Raw genomic sequence first — 22,806 nt, 5'->3', positions numbered from 1 at the left:
TTTGGAATATGGTTATTTCCGGCATTTTTGCAGCATTTCCCAGCTCAGATACTAGCCTTGTCTGTCTGTCTTCATGTCTTTACACCACTGAATGAATCAAGACTCCCTTCAAGTTTATTTTGATTAGGGGAGGCTTTGACCGTCAGTATGAAAGCTGTTCTTTGGGAGCAAAACTACGTCTTGTTGGCAAAAACTTCTTTAATTTTGAGGGGCTTTTAATTTACCCAAGTCTATCTCCATTCTGTTTATCTGTCTGCCTGGCTCCTAGTATCTCAGCAATCGCTGTACCTGACCAACTGGATGAGGCGTTACCCAGCAGGGGAGCAAAGATGGTACCCTGATTTTTGTGAATGGCTTTCTTGCACACTCTGGGGTCTGTTGTCTAGGGGACCTGTATGTCACTTAAACCTTCAGGTTACAGCTCAAAGTGCTTCAATTCTTATTTTTTCTCATAATTAAGGGCCTCTTTTGAGGACATAGGTGGAAGACCAGTGACGTGAAGGCCCTGAATCCGGAGCAATGTTATCCCATCTTGCCAGGATTGAGGGAGGATCCACTATAAATGTGTGGAGAACAAAGCATTCATGTTTAAACATATCTGAATACCTGAAAGCACTCCACTTCTAGACAGATTTTTTTTTTTCTTTTCCTCTTTTTCACTTTTTAGCAAGTGTTTTTTTGAGAGCACTTATGTTGTTAGAACTTCCACAAATACTCCAGTTCCTCAGGATCACGAAGAACAAGTAAATTAAAGCCTCACCAGGCACACTTGGAAGCCTAACATTCTCCCTGATGTCAGTATTTTGCCTGACTTGGGTAATAAAGGAAAATAATAGTGTTGTATATGGAAAACACTGTCTATCGATAATGTTGCATTGGAAATTACAAAAGATTTTACAACCGTCAGCTCAGTGAAACTCTGGTGGTGGGGAAATGGGTGGAGATCATAAATGCAAGAAACCTGAAAAGATTTAGAGGTAGATAAATGCAAAAAATGGGATTATTTGACATGTTGCCTATGATAGAAAGATTTTTCAAATCTTAAATCCTTTGTATGTGATCTTACACTCACTAGAGAAGAGTTTTATTGAGTGGAGTAGGGTCATGTAGGAAATTTTAACTCTGGCAAAGACTGCGTTACATCTTAAGTGTTCTGGGATTTTTCTCTTTCTGTCTGCAGTTATTCGGTCAAGCTCTGAGCTCTTTGCTGTGTTGTCAGCACCTGGCTCAAAGCTGCAGGATTTATTCACCTGGTATGTATAATCAGCTACATATCCTCCCTTGTCACCCTAAATCAGTATTATCATGTGAGCTTTGGGTATATGCTTTTTCCTAACAAACGCAGCATTCCCTTAGAAGAGAACAAATTCGTTGTACCAGGACAAAGCATGACTCAAGCCAGTGTAGTTTACTTTCTTATGTTATCAGATGTGGTTCTGTTGATGCAATATCCCCCTGTTCCTCCCCCAGTAATAAATCATGTTTGCAATAACTAAAATAGTGCTAATTTTCTAATTAAATAATTGAATTGGAGATGGACTGAAACCAAAACCAATTTAAGCTTCTGTTATCTTTTCTCTTTTCCTGCCCCTGGGCAGGTAGAAAACAATGGAGATCCCTGGGTTGAGCCTGCAAATTCCCAGTCCCTCAGCCGTTTCAAGTGCATGTACCTAGTAGTGATGACTGTCCACTGTTGGTTATGGTGATGTTGTGGTTCAAACAACATTAGGTCAAAATTTCATTATTTTCTTCATTATTGGTGGCTTGGTAAGAAACCTACATTTATTTTCTGAACATGACAGCTGGGGACAGACAGTGAACAGTAGTGTCAACAGAAATTTGATCTTAGGAGGGTTGCAGGAGGTATTAGACATCTATGAGCAAAGAGTTTTGACATTAAGTATTTACTGACATGGCTGTAATTTTCTCTTCTAAGAGCTGGCAGGGCTTCTAGTATTTCTTCCTGTGGCTGCAAATACTGGCAGGAGCCAAAACACTGGACAAAATTAATCCAAGGTATCAGCAGCATAAATCCATTATCATTGCATCATACAGTTGTACATACAGTGATTTTACAAATCCAAAGTAAACTTCTCATTGTTCTACACAATTTAAACTCTCACAAATTAATTTATCATGGTTAGGAGAGATAAATCATCTTTCTCAGAGCCAATTCTTTCTTGGTATCTTAGGTACTATTTGCAAACTTATCCCTGAAGTCGTGGAAATTATTGAAAGCCATAAAAATTACAAATCCTCCTATGAAGTGATGAGTGGGGGAAAATAAGTATTGTTGCTGTTTGTCTTTGGGAAATAAAAATTGGGTCAGTGACTAGGCTGGGAACCAGCTCAGAAGAAGTAAGAAGCTTCCTGTAGTGACTTAAATGAAATCCTGAAACTTACTTTTGGTTGATCCTTACCTCAAGACTGTCTGAATAAACCTTGTCAACAGCCCTAGTCAGAATGGGCTTTCTCTTCAAAGGAAGAAAAGCTAGCTGACATGGTAGCCTAACTTCGAGATTGGAAACCTATTTTGGTGGTGGTGTGGTTTTTTTCAGTGTAGGTTTGGTTTTGTTGTTTTGGGGTTTAGCCAGGTATTATAAAGTTCTTTCTATGACTCGGTTTTTGGAATGTCTACCACTGGCTGCTTCTGAAACTTACAGTTGTTCTTCCTTTCCAGAATAACTCCTGAAGTACATAGTCACGATGGATGAAATTTTCATCAAATCAAAACCACAAACTGTCTTCTGCATTACTGGGATTACTATACCACAAGCAGGTGTGTAGTCTCATACAGTGTCAGCTTTGCAACAACCATTCTGCTGTTTTCAAAGTGACAGATCTTGCTTGATCTCTTCCTGTAGCTATATTGCTGTCTGTGGTAATGCCACTCCAGAGAGTGTCACTACATTCCTACGGGAATTTTGCTTCAGGACAAGGGAAACGTTTGCACAGAAATCAGAAATCCTTTTTCTGGGAGAGTAAGTATCCTTATTTCTCTGAGATTTCCCTTTGATTCCCTGAACGCTTAGGGGAAATATAGGACATCTGAAAGTAAAGGAAAGCAATGCTGTGTAACTAATTAATGGGAGTTACAAACCAAATTGTTTCAATGAAGCTTTCATGCTGGAATGTTCATGATAAAATGTTTTCTGTCGTGATCAATTAAAAAAAAAGTTACCCTGTAAATTGCATAGTAAACTAGCCTTGCCAGATATACCTGACTTCAAATCTTGCCAAGTCTGGCAATCAAATAATTGTCAGCTGTCTCTTTCTTACACATTTTTTTTTTCTCATCCTGGGGAGAAAATTTGTAACTTCTGCTTGATCGTGCTGGTGTATGGCAAAGGGAGGAAAGTAAAGCCACTTTTCTGTGCCAAAAATGTCGGTTATTTCAACTGTCCTGTCAGATCCCCTTCTTCTGCCTAGCTGAGGCTATTAGACACATTTCTGAAAGCAGGAGCTTCACTGGGGTTGATTGCCGGGAGCACAAAAGTGATTTTACCTTGGAATGCAGTGGAGGCGGGGCAAGAGGTGAACAGAATATTATAGGCATCTCTTTTGAATTACTATGACATTTTGAGAGAGCGGTTGAATTGAGGGTGCATGGAAATGAGGTACAGGAATGGTTCAAAGACAGGAAAAAGTGCTTTAGAGGAAGAGATGTAGAGTTCAGTCTGTTTAGTGTAACAGGAAGAGGATAGGGAGTTTGGCTCAATAAAAGTGCCTGAGTAGCTTCACAACCAGTATAAACATCTTTTTTTAATCTGGAAAAGATAGGCATAACAAGAGCTAATGACTAGAGTTCAAAGTCAAGCAAACTCAAGTAAGAAGCAAGGCATGCATTTTCAAAAGTGAGAAGCGATTCATAACCACTGAAACAAACTGCTCAGAGAACGGGTGGATTTTCCAACTCCTGTCTTTTAATCAAAATTAGATACCTTCCTACAGGGCATGGTTCATTACTGGGATCGATGTAGGAATATCATGATAATGTATTGTACAGCTCACGGAGAAGAGAATGTTACGGAACTTACTGGATGAGATACAGTATGCATAAATTGAATAGGAAAATAACACTTGAGTTGGAGAGAAAGTTGAAGTTCAGCAGTTTCATTTGAAAAGAGAATGCAGAATCAAGCCCTAGGAAGTGTCATTTCCTGACTCTTGTGGAGTTAACAGTGAGCTATAAAATTAGAGCTGCATGGATGGCTGTGGAATGATACTCATGAAAAATTAATGACAATAGCAGAAGACAGGAAAAATCCAGGAAACATTTCCATGACTGTTAAGTTTTATAAAAGCTTGTTTTCATTAAAATCTAAACTATGTACTTTAACTGAGCTGCCAAAATCCCTGTAGCTTTTTTTAAACAGTAAGTAGTTATGGCAAATAGCTTCTCTGAGAAATGGAGACTTGCAGAGAATGTAATTATGAGAGATTGATGGATTTTCCCCCCCTGTTGTTGTTTGTATTGAATAGGTCTATGCCTAGTCTGGAGCTTGAAGCTGTGTTCAAATGCTATTCAGCCTACATGATTTTCTTTTATGGCTCTGCACTAAACTCTGAAGACCTGAAGAGTGTTGGGGTAAGAACTTAATCATTTGCCCTTTCTTGTAGATAAGCCCACCTTGTGAAAATCTTGTCCCTTATGAAAGGATGCTTGAGCTGCATTTACTCAGTTCATGTTGAGATTTACACTTCAAGCAGCTCTGCTTATTTTAGTGGTATCTTTTGCATACCAACATACCACACATGGGAACTGAGAATGCAAGAGTTAGACATGACAGACTTCTCAGGCTATAAATTTTAAGTGCTGAAACAGGAGGAAAAAAAAAAAAGGTGGGGGAAAGCTAAACTGTGATAATCTGGTTTGGAAAGAGGGATATTATGGAGTACAGCATTTCTCAGAATTGTATTTACGTAATTGGAATAGCCCTTAGTTAGCTCATCCTTAGAGCACTCATCATCTTTGTCTCATTCATGGATGTCCAGAGAAGAGACCTCGTGTTTTGAAATACTGAATGCTCAGTAAAATATTCCAATAGAAGCAGAAGGAAAGGACCTGGATTAAAGAAAAAACAAACAAAACCCACCAAACCAACACTACCAACAAACAAAAAACACCACTGGCTTTAACTTTAGAGTGGTTTCTATTTGTTAGTGTCCTATTTGGAACACAGTGGTAGATCTCACCCAGTTCCCAGCAGACTATAAAACCTTCTTAATGACTTCATTACACAGCCCTGGTATTGATTAGATGACTGAGACAGAGGTCTTCTGACCTGCCCAAATATTGACCCTTGAAGTACTTAGGCTGGACTTTGCCGGGCAAGAATATAGCAAAGCTGCCTATTTTGTAGCCTCTTCTAGGAAGATGTTAGTGCTAGAAACTTAAAAATTTCACATGTTCCAGCACTTTGAAAATAGAAACGTGCATTACATACTGTATGTTTGACTGGATCTGCGTCACTATTGAAACATTCAGGCATGTGTACAACTCCAAGTAATAGGATCATGATGATCTTACACAGGGTTTTAACTGAAGACATGTGCCACTAAACCAGGCTGCTGTTGGAGATTGTTGTACTTCATATGGGGTAAAACCCTGATTTAACTTTTCTCTCCTGGGACACAGATGGAATCTGTGAATGTTTGTCTCATTCTAGCAGATGTTCACTCTCCACAACCTTATACTGAAGATACTTCCAATATCAGAGTGTAGGATGAGATACTCCGGTGCTCTCATTCTCTGTCTGATTGATATTAACAGTGACACAGATAGTGCTGCTGGCAGGGGAACATATTTGTCCTGTCACACTTTTTTCTGCCTGGAGAACTCTGAAAGCCAACTGACTGTTTTCTGCTATGATTTTATCAGATGTGTTGAAGGATTAAGACAGGTAGCAGCTGTGCAGCCTTGCAACCCCATACAGAATATAATGTTACTAAATATGGTGTAATTACCTTCTTCAATAGACTGAATATTAGCTGTTGAGCAGTGTGGCTCCTTTACACTGGAGAGAGTTGCACCCTACTGTCTGGTGCAGCTCTGCTGTCAGGTCTAATCATTCTACACATCTTTGTACTGGGCAGACTTGAATTGGAACCTATCTAGAATATCTTTTAATATTACTAACAATAAAGAATAACTTTTTGTATTGTTTTTAAGGTTGTCAGCAAATGCACATTTAATGTTTAAAAACCCCACAACCTAAAAAGCCAAACCCACCCAAAGAACCTCAGAAGTCCCCTTAGCTGTCTGTTAGCGTATTCCAGCACAGATTTGGAAAAAAAAAAAATGGTGAAGACAAAGACAAGAATCATCATTTTACAGGAACGTTGTGGCCTTGCCTATCTCTCTGCTGATCTGTAGTCACTTTCCTGTGCTGAAACCAGGTACCTGCCAAATGTCCTCAGCTGGGACCGGAGGACAGGAGACGGCATCATCTGTTGTGCTGAACTGGAGCTGGGCTTCGTAGCACAAAACTGCTTTGTTCCTGGTTTGTCTGCTCTCCTAATTTGTTCATTGAGAAAGAGGATACTGAGGTATGTCCTTCACTTGTCTAAATAATGTGAATACAGCCCAGTGGGATCTTCTCTGAAACATGCACCCAACTTCTGAGTAGAAACTGCAGCCAGGTCTTTTGCAGCTTCTCTTGACTATGCTGGGATTAAGCTTGGCACAGAAGGCAAGAAAACCCAACAGACTGTTTCTGATGTAATACTTGAATTCAGTGCAAGAGATGAAGAGTACTCTAGAGCATGCTGAAGCAAAAGAACCTAAGGATGCGTTTTACAATAGCGTGCAAGGAGGTACCAAAGCAAAGGATGGCCCATAGCGAGCCGTGCTGCTGCATTTAGCTCATACATGGAAACGCCTCTTCTATCACTGTAGGTTGAAAAGCAATAGCATGATGCTGGTGCTCCACTGCCTCTGAAAGGACACAGTAAATCAAGTTTGGTTACTGCACAGCATGGACCCTGTTAGCTTCTCTGCATCTGTGCTTGATTCCATTCTCTGGCACTCATAATTTCAATCTGTGCTTAAAGAACTTTAGCAGAACCATTCCTGCTTGAGACCCAGAAAAATCAGTCCAATGTACCCTTTCCAGTTAATAGGATGCTTTTCTTCAATATCCTTTTAGGCTTATTTCTTTGGTTGGGTCTTATGGAGTAATTTACACAAGAATAGTGACAATTAAATTGTCATCTCTCTGCAAAGAAGGTGGTCCAAATTTATCCTTTTATTTGTTGTTCCTCATCAGTACCTGCTATAATACAAAATTGATAAGCTACATATTAACTTTACACAAGTTGCTCAGATATTTACAAATCAATACCAGAAGGTTTAATAAAAACAAAAAAAGACAGAACTATTAGGCATGAAGTTGCCTGAACAAGTCTGAGGTCTGCTAGCCCTGCAGTGGACATGCTTTTGCTATCATCTAGTGGCTCTATGTGATACTTCACATTAATCTTCTGCACAAAAGAATTTGACTGCTATTTCTCTCTTTAGGGACTTTTCATTCACAAAATTAATTTAGAGAACCTAAATATATATTGGGTGAAATAGAGTTTATAAATGCAGAAGTTGTATGTGGCATTGGGCTGCTTGTTAGTGGGTTTTTGTCAACACACGCTGTTTCATTCAAGTCCAAATATTTCACAATGGCAAAGCTAGCAAAACTGATTTTAAGGTTGTTTTTTTTAATCATGCTGTGAAAACTCAGAACTTTATAAATTGAAAAAAACCTCTTATGTCAAAATCCATTCAATATTTTTTATTTTGAAAGTGATACTTTTTTACACATTTTTAGTAGCCTATTAAGTTTTATGTGGAAGACATTCATATGCAAAGAGAATAGCATATACTGTGGCACAATGAGTGGCAGTCTAAAACCTGAAGGAGCTGTAAGCAGTAGAATGTTTTGCTGCTTTAACTACCTAGGTATAAACAACTGTCTCCTAGTCACAACTACCGGAAAAAAAAAAAAGTGCTTATACTGGAGTGAGTAGTGGGTCACAGTCCAGCAATAAATCACACCTCTAAACTCTATTTATGATTGGTGAAACTTAACACAAGACCAGTTCTCATTTAAATAACCAAGGAGGCAGGTTAGCCTTATTGCAAAATAAGGTGTAACTTTCCTCAAATAATGAGCTCCCAATACTTTGCAGTCATGAAATTTCCCTGTGACTTTATTTGTATGCAGTAATAACACCTGTTCTTCAATGCTAGTGTGAATTGGAAGTGTCTAGAAGGGTTGAGACTTTCCCTGGTGTGTTGTTTATTAACTCTGATATTGTTTCTAACAACATATCTGACATCATTCTGTTTCCAGTAACTAAAGGCCTTTGATCTAAAACCACGTGGTGTTGGAGTAGTGGCCCAGTGTTAGATTATGCATCTTACTTGCTTTGCATTTCAATAAATACATTATCTTTATGGTTGATTCTTTTAGACAAAGAGAAAATATTTGAAGGACAAAATACTTCTGGAAGACAAAGACTACAAAGTAATGACTCTTCAGCTCCCCAATGATTTTGTAGATGTGACTTTTACAGAGGTTTGTCGGTATGTGGCACAGATGTGGTTGCTTTTCTGTTGTTTCCTTCCAGATGTATCTTTTCACAGTACAGAGATACTGTGACTGACTGAAACTTGCTTTCTTTCCCCAGGTTGTGCTTTCTGAAACTGAACCTTGTCCTCTTGAGAACTGAACAGTTGTTTGGCAGTCCAGGGGGGAGGTAATTGCCTAGGAGACTTCTCTTCTAGTTAGTCTGGAATTAGTTGCCTTCTTACAACTTCCAAAGAACTCAGAAGAGACATGCCCCAGGGTCTGCACAGGTTTTATACACCTCTTATCGTCCTATGCACAGTATTTATCCAGGATCAAACACTGGTTATTTGAGTGCTGGGATGAATTTTACCATATACAGCAATCTCTTCTGCCGCCTCTTTTCTGACAGATAATCAGGTGAGAGATGGGAGATGAAACACCATTCTTACCTTCTATTCCACATGCAAACACCGTAAGTCTCAGTTTGATTTGGGGTGACTCTGGCATATTTATTTTCATTGGTAAAGAAAAGGCCTCCTTATTTTCTTTTTTTTTTTTTTTAGCCACATGAGTGCACAGAGGCTCCTAAATGCTATAAAGTGTTGTCATAAAGGGATAATTTGTCAATGCTGGCAGCAGAGTTTTTTTTTTTTCTCTCTGAAGCTGCTCTGGTCCTGGGCCAGATAACACTCTGCGTTCTAATGGTGAAATCCAAGACATCCTAATGGGGAAGCTGGAACTAGTTCAGAAAGAGGAATAAATAAGTGCCATAGATTTTTTAAAAAGCTTGAGAAATCGCCCAGAAAATGCAGACTATTGAGTGCAATTATTTCTCTCTCCACTTTTATAAAGGAAATGGCTGTTTTGACGAAACTGTGGAATAGAAACTTTGAAAACAGAGGTTTCTAGAGAAACACTGCTGTGAGAAACACATTGGGGCTGTCTTCCAGAAGTGTTGAATGAACTCTATGCTGAAAGAAGTTAGTAAAAGTAGTTGCTTAGCTTAGCACTAATGGAAAACGGGCCATAACTCAATCTGTTCTTCCTTGAGTTCATACATTGTCTGGCTGAAAATAGAATGATGAAAACGGAGAGCAAGAGGAGAAAAGGAAGCTGCATGCTCTTTGAGACACAGACTATATTTTTGCTTTCTTTACACAACAGTTGGCACAGAAGAGATACCCCTTCTAAAAGGGGGACATCTAGATGTTGCTGCAATATCTATAGTAATAATTAGTCATTCATATTTTGTTTGTCCTCTGAGCCATGAATCTGGAGGAGCTGAGTACAGGCCATCTCTTGTGTGGAAGGAAAACGTTAACAACTTTGTCATCTTCCCTGTGCCATTCACACTGCCACTATTCATTAAAAGTGGGTTGAAAGCAATAGGAACTTGGATGGAGCTGGTACCTGTTTCCTGTGAAGTTTGCAATTTAGCAAATTAATTACAAAAAAAAAAAGGCATCAAATCATCAGGAGCCTCAGAATTTAATAAACTGGAGAAATCCTAACAAAAGCTGTTTTGCATGTTTTCAGTCCTTGTTCTTGCATGGCTCCCCTGTGTTTCTCTAGACAGTAAATTCCCTCTGTGTCATTGAATAAGCATGTTAACTTTTTCATGTCTTGTGTGTCTCATAAGTCACAGAAGTTATAACAAACAGGATTAATGTAAGATTGGGAGGTGAGAAGAAACTCTTATGATCATATAGTCTGAATTCTCACAACAGAGGTGAAAAATGTCACCAGATAGACAAACTGTGATTACTCTTTTGACTGTTTCTCAATACAGCGCTATCCTGATCAATCCATCTGTGCAGATAAAGCTTCATCGGAATACAGTGGACTTTTTTATTGCTCATTCCCTGGCAGAAGTCAAAAGGTAAGATTCCCTATTACTGATTTGTTGAAAAAAGGCCTGGAACAGAAAAACTTTCAAGAGCAGACGAGTGCATTTATTCTCTCACCAGTTAAACACAATTCAATTCTGCCTAATTCACTTTTGCTTTCTAGGGCACAGTTCTATTGTAAAGCCTGTGAGAGTGATATACAGGATCCAGAGCAGATTAAAAAATGTCAATGTCAAAACAGACTACTCAAAAGCCTTCTCAGGTAATTTTTTAAAATCTGTTTCTCCTTAAAGAAAAAGTTTAAAAAGGGTTCCATGAATATCTGTTAATTGTATTTTTATTAACTATTTCTCTAGAAGGATAGGTTGGAATACACAGCCCTTAACTGATAAAATAGTAAATTGTGTAGATTATCACTATACTTTAAATGCTTCGAATTTATGCTTTTCTTTAGGAGTGTGCTTCTTGCCTAAAAAAGTGTAGGATAGAGTATACCTTGATTTTTCTCTCTACTGTATAAGTTGTACAGCAATACTTAATGATGTTTGCTCTGAGGACTGCAAACTGGATGGAGATAACAGATTAATCATGGTAACATCTAACCCTAAGCAGAGCAACTTCTTCCTCCTTCACCTCAAACTCCATTTTGAACATGTAAGGTTTTGTTAGGTGTTTGTTTTCAGTTGAAATAGAGAACAACCTCTCAGAGATATGTGTAACTACACCAAATTGAAGGTTGCTGCGTTTTCAGTAAGGATTTAAGGCCAAAATGCACACCTCTTCCAGGCTTCTGTAAACTTTTCTGCTAGTGTCTCCCCTCCATGGAGACGGTGCTTTGCTTTAAGGAACAGGCAAGGAGCTTTCCATTAAATGTGGATGTACACACGCATGCCTACTTGTGTTTCAAACATGCCTACTTGTATTTCAAGCACTTGCAAATCCTTTAAGCAGCAGATGGCAGCCGAGCCCCATTATAAAACATGCTTCTGAACTGCAGATGGTTGAGATAAAGGCAAAACTCATTCACGCTGCGCTCAGCCAGACTGAGCGAGCAAGCACAAACATGCTGACACCTGGAGGACTCCATGTAGTAATGTCATGTAGAAAGAGAAGCTGGAGCCCATTTTCAGTCCAACACACTTACATCTATGCTGATAAGGTCCCTGAAAGCCAGCTACCTCCCAGAAAAGACTTCCATAAACTGCAAAGACATCTTAATAAAAGTCAATGGCAAATGAATAGAAAGACATTGACACTGTAGGAGCTCTCCACCTGGTTGGTTTTCTTCTTGTTTCCTAGGCAATCTTAGATTTTAAAAGGACAAGATGACATTTCAGTATAAATGTGTATTAATAAAAAGCAGTTCTTTACAAACCTGCAGTTCTGCACCAGTTATAATGTGGAGAGAGTGGTTGCCTGAGGTGGATCGGGAGCTTTGCCAGGCATAAGACCTTGCCATTGGTTTCCCCTAGGATTCTGGATGTATCAGAGCAAAACAGAGCTTAATTATAAGCACTTTGGTTTATTCCTCTGCTCTCCGTATACTGTAGTTTAAGTGGTGTGTGGTGTTCTGGGTTCCTCTGAACTCGTGAGGAAGGTAAGGGGAAGATTAGATGGAAAAGACCCCAACTAGTGTAGATGAGTACACCTCCAGTACCTGCAATGGAAATAAGGAGATTTAGTTGGTGAAAAGCAAGTTCGTTGTCCTGAATCTAAAAACTAATACAGGAGCCTCACCGATTGCAAGCGTTAGTCAAAAGAGCTGGTATTGTCACTTTAACAGGAGTATAAATGGCAGAGTGCAGTCAGTTAGAACAGAAAAAAAAGGCTATTTTTCCTTTATCATCCAGACTTAATCAAAAGCTATTACTAGATTATTTTTTTAAACATCAGATATGAATTAAGAGGCAATAGGGCTTCTTGAGGTGATTGCGCCCTGCTCCCCCTTCAGGACCTGGTCAGGCAATGGAAGGAAAAAAGAGCTTTTCTCCCTGTTCTGCACCTCTGCAGCACCCCAGAGCTGCCCTGGGCAGTCAGGCCCTGCACAGGTTGTTCACAGTAACCCGGGAAGTCTGTGGTAAAGGCTGGGACTGAGCCTGCCTCTGTGGAGTTGGCCAAGCGTCTTGGCGTAGAAGACCGTAAGAGTTCTCAGAGATACTTATTAGTGTCTGCATAAGACGGGCTGTTCTGAATTTTCATTCTCTGACTTGACGTATGATACTTCCATTTAGCTTGACCGAGAGGATTCAAGTGGCAGGTAGCATCCTCCGAGAGCTCACTCTACTGCTCCAGCTCCCACCTCACTGAACATGGGGCTGTAGAAAGAGGTATCCTGTTACTAAGGCGAAATGCACCTGCTTTTAGCACATCTGTGTAGCACAATTACAGCTTAAGGTTGACAAATCACCTATTCAGAGATGTCATTTTTTCTGCCAGGGGTATGTTTGGAATCGTTAGCTGTTTCATCTGGGTTAGTATGGTTTGGCAATAGTTACGACATCACAAGAAAGTTACAGGTACGTGAGAGGGTTCATCTGTCAGTTTGTGAGATAAAAAGGTATGTGTGTCTGAATGTTCCTCCCGTCCAACCTTTCCTTTCCCATCTGTATGCGTTGGACGTGTTTAGACACATGTGACACGGAGAGCTTTGCTGTGCCTCTTGTCAAATGCGGACAAGGGGAGGAATGCAGATTAGCAACGAAGATACAGACCAGAGGAGCATGAGGTGTAACACCATATATCCTGAACCGCTGCATCACTGTGTAAAGCAGGAGATGTGGGTAGGCTCTGGTGCTCTTAAAAAAATCTCAGAGGGTGCTGCTGCACATCCTCAAATCACTGCCTGGTGTTATAACGCTGGGCTTAATGGCCCGTGACCTCAGATTATGGCCCAGAAAGGACCAGATCAAATGTCAGAGAAAAGATGTTCCAGCTGTTAAATAGCTACTTTAGGATTTGGGAAACTTGAGCTCATTTTCTTGAACCGCTTCCTCAGATTCAATCTGAGACTTTAGGCCACTTAGCCTTTCTGAATTTTGATTTCCTGATGGGAAAATAAGGAAGTTAAAAATAGTTTGACTCTCAGAGAATAGTGTCGTAAATAATTGCAAGTCACTTATGATAAGTATGAGGATGGTGGAAGTACAGAGTATGAACTCTTCCTACTCTGGCTTTTTTTTTTTTTCTTGAGTGGAGAACCAAGTTTTTGTAGAGCACTTAGAGCACACCTTCTTCCCTGCAGGACCAGGATCATGCTTTTAAGGACAGGCCCAGCACCCCCATGCACCTTGGACTTCCCCCCCACAGGACCAGCCCAAAAGCTCGCTCACCCTTTCAGGACCAGCCCTGGGAACCTCTCCTTTTCACATGTAAGCTGTGATTCTCTCTAGGTGAGAACACATCTTGTTCTTTCCCATGCAAAGCGAGAGAGAAAAGGTCCTACAGGTCATGTAAATGTGTGTTGGCTCTGTTTTGAGGGTATGCTTCCTTCACCTGTGCCTCCTCCTGCAGAAGTGACAAAGGTTTCCTTCACTTTCAGGGAAAAACTCAGCAGTTCTGAGTGAGTTTTAGCTTCTGGATTCCAACACAAAGAAAAGCAGCTCCCTTTGGAATGAAATGGTGTGTCAAGTATGGAGTGCTCACCATATTTAAAACTGTTTTATGCATACTGGATAGAATTACTATTTTATAACGCAGTGCTGTATTTCTGAGCAGTTGGTATGAATAACCAATTACTCAGAGCTCCTTTGTCTAGCATTTCTGAAGCCCCCACAGAATCCTCAAATGCCACGGTAGCCATTTGCAGACACAATCTAAATGCAACTGAAGGCTATACAGAAGGAACCCAATTCTGTTTCATTGCCTTTGTTTCAGAGAAACTGGAGTTCTACAGAGAATTGCATGTTTCGGATGGAGAGCCTGCAAAGTCAAGCTCCGTGGTGTTCTTCTGCCTCGGAGTTTCATTAATGGGTAAGCAATGTAAAGCTGTGTGTATTCTGAGCAGGCGTCTCCTGGACTGACTTACTGAGAGTTTGTGTGGAAAGTGGGAACAGCAGTGTGTGCCTCTTCACTAATTCTTCTGCTATTGGTGTTGGTTGTGGTTGAAATGGATGGTTTATGGCTTCTCCCTATCTTGATAAATTGAACAGCGTAGAAAACACAACTTATGCTTATGCATCCAAATCCTTAGCCTCTCACACTCTCCTGTGAGCTCAAAGCCTCTGCTGTGAACTCCTGATACCACTGTGGAGAACCAAGGGGAAGGAGAAGGAAGGGATTGGTACACCTCCTGAAAGTGCTCGCTGCCTTCCAGACAGAATCCCAGAGATACCATCGCTGAACAGCTGAGTCATGAGCATGTTTTATTTGGCTCCTTCTGAGAGAGCAGAGCAGAGGCAGGAGCAGCTGGGGGTAGAGACATGAACAGCCAACACCAAGATTTGCTCTTTGCTCAAATATTTAACTGCAGTGTGACGCTGGCAGCAACCTGGAAGATTAGCAAACTCTGGTAGACTCTAAAAGAAGTTTGCTGTAAAGGCAAATGGAGATCCAAGAGAAATCACGCCCTACAGCCTTTCAGTAATGCATGCTAGAGGAGTCCTTTCTAGGCCGTCTAAATTCTTCCTAGCCGGAGGGGTCTGATTTCCCAGCAGGGTTTGCAAACTAGTGGCAGAGCGTAATCACCTGCCATGTAAGGCAAGGTGTGAACTGCAGTATTCTTATCTATGGTATGTTTAGTTGGCCAGTCCAGTTGACTTGCGCTGGGACTTCTGCTAACCCGAGCTGCTACATTCAGCATAAGGAGGGATATCATGGTCTGGGGCTGAGCTGTCAGTAATAGCAAGCTGCTACGCTCTTCCAGAGCATCCACTAGAGAGGGTGACAGGACATATTGGCAAACAGTGTCATACCAGAATTTGCAGGGAGTAAACAGGAGTCTAGTAGGGGAAGAGAGCTGCACAAACTAGTATTTCTTGCCGCCTTTCTGCTTGCGAGCAATTTGCAGCCACTGTAGAACTGAAGAGACTTAATAAATGATGTCTTCCCTCCCTCCAAAACCCTATCTTGTGCTTCGACAGCAAAGGCAAATGTCAGTATGGCAAGGACTCTAAGGTGTCCTCTCGAGAGCTTTGCATCTTAGCAGCTGTCCCCAGCACATTCATGGTATCAGGACAATAAAATGCTGCTCAGTGTTGCTGTCCTACAACTGATTAGGTCAGCTGTAAATATTGGGACTGCACAGTAAATACATACGCACATACTACCAGATTGTGCTGACTTGTTAAATATAAATGAAAACATAATTAGATTTATAATGTGTCCCTCCCCCTCCTCATGCCTGATAACATAATTTACCAAAGGGGGAGGGGGGAGAAGAACAAGCCCTCGCAACCTGCTGAAATATCATTATTAACATGCACATGAAAAGTCAATTATGCCAGAGGGAGGTATTTAAGTGAAGTGAGTTTCCGTACTCTGGGATTACACCTTGGGGATTATATATTTCTTATTTATTTATTTTCCCTGAGATCTCTACTGCTGCTTAACAGAGAGGAACAAGAATGTTACCAAGATATTTTTAAATCCCCTCAAGAAATAGCCAAATAGGCAGATAAATAACTGTTCCAGTCCCCATCAAGATTCTCCCTCATCACCGTATCATAAAGAATGTATATTCTATCCAGTCAGTGCAGGTATGTTTTCTGGTGTTTAGTTTTAAATGACACCAGGGACTGGTCTCCCAACACTTCCCTTGGGAAGACATTTTACCATACTGTTGTTATTAGTTGCAGTATTTATTCTTTGTATTATAGCTGTACCTTGAGGCTTCTACTGGGACTGGGATCCTGTTAGGCTGGATGCTGTATATGTGCATGGTAAAAGGCAGTTTCTGCCTTAGAGAGCATTCAGTCTAAATAGAAAGAGCAGAAAAAGAGTGGGAAGGGGAAGGGAAGTTGGAAAGAGTGAAATGTGGTATCGAAAGTCATAGAGGAAACCTCGCGATGCAAAATACAGCTCTTCGGGGCTGGCTCTTCATAACACTAGAGGTCTCAAATTAATCCCAAATGATTTTTATTATTACTTAAACCAAAAATAGAATTGGATCCAATTGCCTATTTTCAGATTAAGGTGAGGTTTTCCACCTGGGGTGTTCTGCTAATAGAAAAGCTCCATTTGATTTGGGATGATGAGCTGCAATCTGATCCAGGGAAGGTAGACATTTTAATGCAAGTCTCATTTCCAGGGTTCTCTGGATGTACAACAGGGATTACTTCCACTGTGTCCAGCAGGCAGTGCTTTTGAAATTACTTGGATACTTACCCTCTTGCCCCTTTACAGGGCCCTTTGAAAATATCCGTGTTTATTGGGACATTTGGCCAGCTAAACACTTAAATTCAGATTATTTTTTTAAACATAAATTTGCATCTGAGATTGAGACAAGATTTTCATGTGGACTAATCAATGAAAAGTGTAATCAAACCACAATTTGGGGAAATTCAATAAAGTATAGTGGGAAATAGCTAGGCATGGCCTATTATAAGACTCAAAACACATACTTGGTTCAGGTCTTGCCCGTATTGCTGGTGTCCTAGACTATTTTAATGAAAGATCTCTTCTGTCGTATTGCACCCATTAAGTCTTGTACATTTCTTCCTTTTTTGTTTCCTCTACTGAAAATAAGCAGATCTTTATATCCAGGGGAAGAACTTAATTAGCGTCATTAAAAAAAAAAGTCACACACCAATACAAAAGTACCCTAAGACCTCTAAAGCTCCTCCAGAAGTGACTATGCGAAGACCCGCTAGGATTCCTTGAGCACTTCTGAGCCCCTGCATCGATACACTTGCTTTTCCAGGCATGGTTTTTCCACACGTTCTTGCCTAAGGCATGACAAATTTAATGGTGTATGTTTTTCTGAAGTGTTGACTCTTGTTTTTCATTCCTGCTAAGTTTCCAGTGAGGCATAGAAGAATGTTGGTGAGCAAGGCTCCACGTGTACACAGCTCCGCAACGTCTCCTTCCCTTTGCCCTGGTGTAGAGGCACTTCAGCCAAGCAATGGATCAGTAGAAACTGAATTAGATTAAAAAGGAAACCAGGTTAAAGAACCAAGTTTTAGCTCCCTGTTAATTGTAACTTATCTAGTGCCTGGATAATTGCTCGTAAGTACCTGCTGAGTTGCCAAGCTTATGTTAAGGCTTGTCAGTCCTTAATAAATCTTAAAGAATTAAGATCCTACACTTTGATGCTACCCATCACTTCCCAATCCAAAGGCAGGGCAAAACAAGGCAGTAACGGTGAGCGCTCCAGCTCAGCTAATCTGGCAGAATGCATCACAATCTTTATAAATGCGTGAGAAGGGCTGTGCAAGAGCTCCTGAAAAGGTCATTGGTATTTTTGGAGCAATAAATCATGGAGGAAAAGATTTGCATTTTGGCTGTATAAAACCCAGGGCTGGATTACAGAGAGCATACTTTGCAGTAATATTTCTCTCCTGACTTGTTTTATTAGCTTCCTTTAAACATGTTACATTATTGCTTATAGAATTTCATTTACTTGGATTGGCAGCTTGATAAATATGTCTATTGGCGATGATTTGGATTGCTCTGGGCATTAATATTATTAAAACCTGTCACAAGGAAATGTCTGAAAGATGACTTACTGTAAAGATTACAGCATGAAATAAATCATACAATGGTATTTGTTACCGTTTATGGCCTCTTGGAGCCGAGTCAATCCCTTTTTATGTTGCATTATTTTTCAAGTTTTTATAGCCTTACATTATATATCGCTGTCAGAAATGAACAGATGGGGTGTCAAACACGAGCCTTCTGAATAATTCCCACCCTCGGGTTATTTGTATGAAGGACAAGTGTAAAACTGTGTTCTCAAGAAAAAGGAGATAGATAGAGGTGGAGAAAGTGTTGTTACAGTGAGCAAGATCCCTTTTGTCAGCAGGCACATTGTGCTTTTGATCACTACCTGGTATTTACGCTACAGGGTGGGGGCTCTGTGGCAAATTTAGCAGTCTGTTGGCATAGCAAAAACCTCACAACTTGGACAAGTTTTGTGTTCCTTCAGCTTTACTTTTATTGCTAGAATGGGAGAGAGATGTGGAAGGGGTGTTTTTTCAGTGATAGCCAAACCTCAGAGGCTTTGCAGAGTCATGGAAAGGTGGGGATGCCTATAGGTACCTCTTGAACACCTCACAGGTGGAATTCTAGAAAGAGTCCCTCCTGAACTACACAGATGGCGTTTCTGGAGTTTGGGACGCATGAGGAAGACGAACAGATGCTTTGGACACTGGAAGCTTGTGAACTGATGTTAGTCAGGGAGCTCCTCTAGGAAGAGGTGATAATGTTTTGCATTCCACTTTTTGTTGTGTTGGGAAGTCCCATTTTTCTTGCTGTGTATTTTTGAGGACTGCTTGTCAGAGTCAGGGTAGTAGGCTGGATGAAGTGATAGTTAAACTGATAAATACATGCAGTTAATTAGGTTTATCCGAGTTAAAACTTGGGTGGGAGACTTCGTCTGTGCATACTTTCCCCCAAGGTTTCAGTCTTCAAATCTCCAGCCCTGAGAATCTTGCGCAGGTACAGAGAATATAAATCGGCATGATTTTTGAAACACAGCTCTTCTTGGTATAAAAGGGTGTTTAAGCATCCCAATAAATTGTTCTGTTGGTGAAGGCTGGCTGAATGCTGCTCATGGAACACTGAGGTGTTACCTTCACTGAAACTTGCACAACCAATAAGGCTGACGAATCATTGTGATGGAGCAGATATTTTAATGGATTTCTATCACAGAAAACCTAGCTTCCGTGCTGTGCAACGTCTGCCCAAACTTGTTTTGTACAGACTGCATTGTCTCTTTGCATGAAAACCACGTGTGTTTACTGGCAATGAAAGAGGGGTTTCAAGTGGCCCTTGCCCACCCTTACATACAGAATTTTTCCTTAACTTCAGTTTGTATTCATGCTCGCTGCATTTGGCACCTGAGCTCCCTGTGATTTTAGCCAGCCGCCATTCCTTATTAATTTAGTCAACTAATCCAAAGTTCATTCCAGCTTCTTTCTGAAGCTCTCTTCCCCTGTGTTCACATGCCTCTCTTGTTTCTCTGAGACCTACTGTTAGAGATCAGAGAGCCTTATCCTTTGCAGCCTTTCCATCTCCCTGTATTCCTCAGCCTTTTTTTCTATACTTCATGTGAAAATACACCACCTCTCTCTTCCCCAGGCCCTTGTCCCACATCCATCATCAAGCTTGCATAAGAATTTCAGGGATTCGCATTCACCATGCACAGTATAGTCGTACTGCACATTGTAGCTGGAGTTGCACCCACCTGTACATACTAATCTGATTCCACGTTATACAATAGTATAATCACTTAAAGAATTTGCATGACTGATGGTGTGAGTTCTGAGTGCATAAGGATAAGTTTCATAATTAGCTTTCCCTGTGAACTTGTGCAAACCAGTCTATTTATAATTTGGTCAGCTCCTGATTTTTAATGAGGGTGCTGAGAGTGACTGAAGCCTCTGGCAGCATGCATTTCATACTTTAATTACCCACAGTACTTCTGACAATTACACCAATGTCATAAATCACATCATAATGACCCATTAAAAAAACCCACCCATACTTAACGATTGGATGGGGATTTAAATTAAACAGATACACAATGGCTTAACAAGAAGCCAAAAGCTCCATGGAGTTTCGAAGTCTTCCAAATCTTTTCATTGAGCTGTGGCTCCAGAAGGTGAAGAAACTTTGTGCAAAGTTTCTTTCACAGGCCAAGTCCTGCTTTCCTCAGCAAGGAATTGCTTTTCATGGGATGAAACCCATTCCTCTGTGCCAGGCTAGAATTGGACTTCTACATGATTTGAGACTTGGTAGCTAATTGGCCGTTCTGGTCTTGCTCTCTGAGTCCAGGAGAATTTAGGATGTCACTTATTCTTGGCAATGCCAATATGGCAGTCAGAAGCATCCCTGGACATCACATGAGCAAAAAGGCACTGGTTTTAGTCAGTTAACTAGAGTTTTAATAGGGATAGCGTAGGGGTACAGCTCACCTATTTTTCTGTTCTGGCAGATAGCTTTTGTTACACTGTCTGTGGTTTAATGAAGCGTAAATGTATCTCTTTTGTGTGTGGTGCTTAATGCCCTTCTTACTATTAACTGTTGTTGAAGAGGGCAGTTAGTAAGGGATGGTCAGCCACACATTGATCACATAGCGTTTTCTCCTCTGGTTATTTCTTGGGTGGTCACTGTGTGCCACCTCTTACACAGACCTGAAACGACAGGGCTAGGCTACGTCCGCAGGGACATCCTCTGAGGAACAGAGTCCGCACAAAGTTACCACCAATTCAGCCAAAAATGATGCTGTGCTACCCAGCAGAGTCTGTTATCCCGCTGGGTCCTGACTCCCTGGGTTTGGCTCTTAGTGAAAATCACTTCTGTTATCTAAGATCTTGAGTAAGCCAAGTTCTGCTCTTTAGATTATTTTGCTATTAATAACATCACAATAAGTGGGTGGAAGTAGCTAATGGCTCTAAGCCACAAATGATCCCAAATGTTCCCAGTCTCTGCTCTCCTGTAAACCTTGACAGATTGGGAGTGCTTAGTAAAATATTGTAACACTCAACACGCATTTACAAGACAGCGATCTGTCCCATGACGGCTTCCAGATGTGTGAGTGTGCGCAATTTCATAATTCAAGAACAGATTCTATTGCCCTCTGCAGATCCCCCATCAGGCTGTTCATAAATGCTGCTCATAATTAAATTAACGCACTAACTAGCCATGCAAATTTTGATAAGCATTGACAAAAAAAATAAAAACGGGAACTGTTGAGATGCTCTCAAAAATGACAAGGTTGTCTTCAGAGATTATTTATCATTGAGATGATTTGGTTCTTCCCTTCCTGTTTGCCAAATTCTGCTTTGTCCCTTCATACATAACAACTGTTTCAAGGTTTTAATGTAATAATTAGGAGTTGAATTTTGCCACCCTTACTCAAGCTGTCTGCTGTTTTACTCTCTGAACAGCCTTTCTGGAATCAAAGCAAGCGTCTCTTCTGTGTGTGGGTAGCAGCATCAGGCTTTAGTTTTTAAAATACAACCTGTGCGCAGGGCAGGTAGCGGTGGAAGAACAAAAATGTGCACATACACTTCTCCATGCCAAGGAGAAGCAGCTGCATTTGTATCTATCCCTCCTGTGACCTCGGAAAGGGAGAGAGACTTCAACAAAGGTTTCACAAGGGATGTTATGAATAAGGAGCTGTTGTTTTCTGTCAGAAACAATGGCTCATAACTCTGGCGCGTAAGATCTGCCTGCAGAAGTAGTATCCAGTTTTCCCATAATAACTGTGCTATATTAATTTGCAAAAATTTTGGAGTTATAACACCTAGTTTATATCTATGGCTGAACTACATGTCCTTATCCAGTAAAGTGTTAGCTGAGGGAGGTGATTTGGATGGAGGTCGGATACAGAAATAGAGAGTGGAGAAGAAAAGCAGAAGATGTCTTTTCTCAGATGACACTGAGGCTTCTTTAGTGCAGTAGACCCTAACACATCTAGCTCAGCATTCAGACAGTTCAGTCCAGTTATCCTTATGCATTCTGAATTTCTCCAGTGCTGCCCACTCTTCAGAATTTGCCACGCAGGTATCAGGAGTTCTTCTTAAGGCATCATCACCTGGAGTCCTGTTATTAGAGAATCTTGGCTCCATTTTAAAATGTGGTGTTGGACAGTGGCTATTAGACTGGGATTCAGCCTCTCTATTTGTCTGTTGTGAGTCCCAATGCTACACATCTCTCTCCATGCTGTTTTCTCAGTTCAATTTAGTTTACCTTTATTGTTCATGTTTATAACTCTAATGTGGGAGTCCCTAAACTTAGTGGGGGCTGTAAGTATTGCTGCAATACAATATCCAGCAACACGCTGGAGGGAAGGGATGCCCTCCAGAGGGACCTGGACAGGCTGGAGAGGTGGGCCTGTGCAAACATCATGAAGTTCAACAAGGCCAAGTGCGAGGTCCTGCACATGGGCTGGGGCAATCCCCAGCACAAATCCAGGCTGGGCGGAGAATGGATAGAGAGCAGTCATGAGGACTTAGAGGTGTTGGTGAATGAGAAACAACACAATCCAGCAATGTGCACTCACAGCCCAGAAGGCCAACTGCATCCTGGGCTGCATCAGAAGTGCGGCCAGCAGGGCGAGGGAGGGGATTCTGCCCCCCTACTCCACTCTCATGAGACCATACCTGGAATATTGCATCCAGCACTGGAGCCCTCAACATCAGAAGGACATGGACCTGTTTGAGTGGGACCAGAAGAGGCCACAAAGATGATCAGAGGGCTGGAGCACCTCTGCTATGCAGACAGGCTGCGAGAGT

The 22,806-nt window shown here is 41.0% G+C and overlaps 1 protein-coding gene across 1 annotated transcript in view; it reads left to right on the top strand.

The window, feature by feature from the left end:
- Positions 1-22,806, top strand: part of KCNU1 (potassium calcium-activated channel subfamily U member 1) — a gene marked incomplete at both ends in the record, with an annotated part of 44,103 nt that overhangs the window by 2,070 nt on the left and 19,227 nt on the right. Inside the window, 12 exon segments of the mRNA XM_082495838.1 lie at positions 269-332; positions 1,220-1,253; positions 1,599-1,684; positions 1,686-1,767; positions 2,193-2,205; positions 2,208-2,283; positions 2,865-2,923; positions 2,926-2,960; positions 2,962-2,981; positions 4,483-4,588; positions 5,639-5,721; positions 6,400-6,503. Of these exon segments, the coding sequence (XP_082351964.1) occupies positions 269-332; positions 1,220-1,253; positions 1,599-1,684; positions 1,686-1,767; positions 2,193-2,205; positions 2,208-2,283; positions 2,865-2,923; positions 2,926-2,960; positions 2,962-2,981; positions 4,483-4,588; positions 5,639-5,721; positions 6,400-6,503 (762 nt within the window).

This window comes from Vanellus vanellus (genome assembly GCF_965231255.1).
Source record: "Vanellus vanellus genome assembly, chromosome: 26".
NCBI classification, from domain to species: Eukaryota; Metazoa; Chordata; class Aves; order Charadriiformes; family Charadriidae; genus Vanellus; species Vanellus vanellus.
Note: the sequence above shows the minus strand (reverse complement) of the source record. Positions and strands in the feature narration are given on the sequence as shown.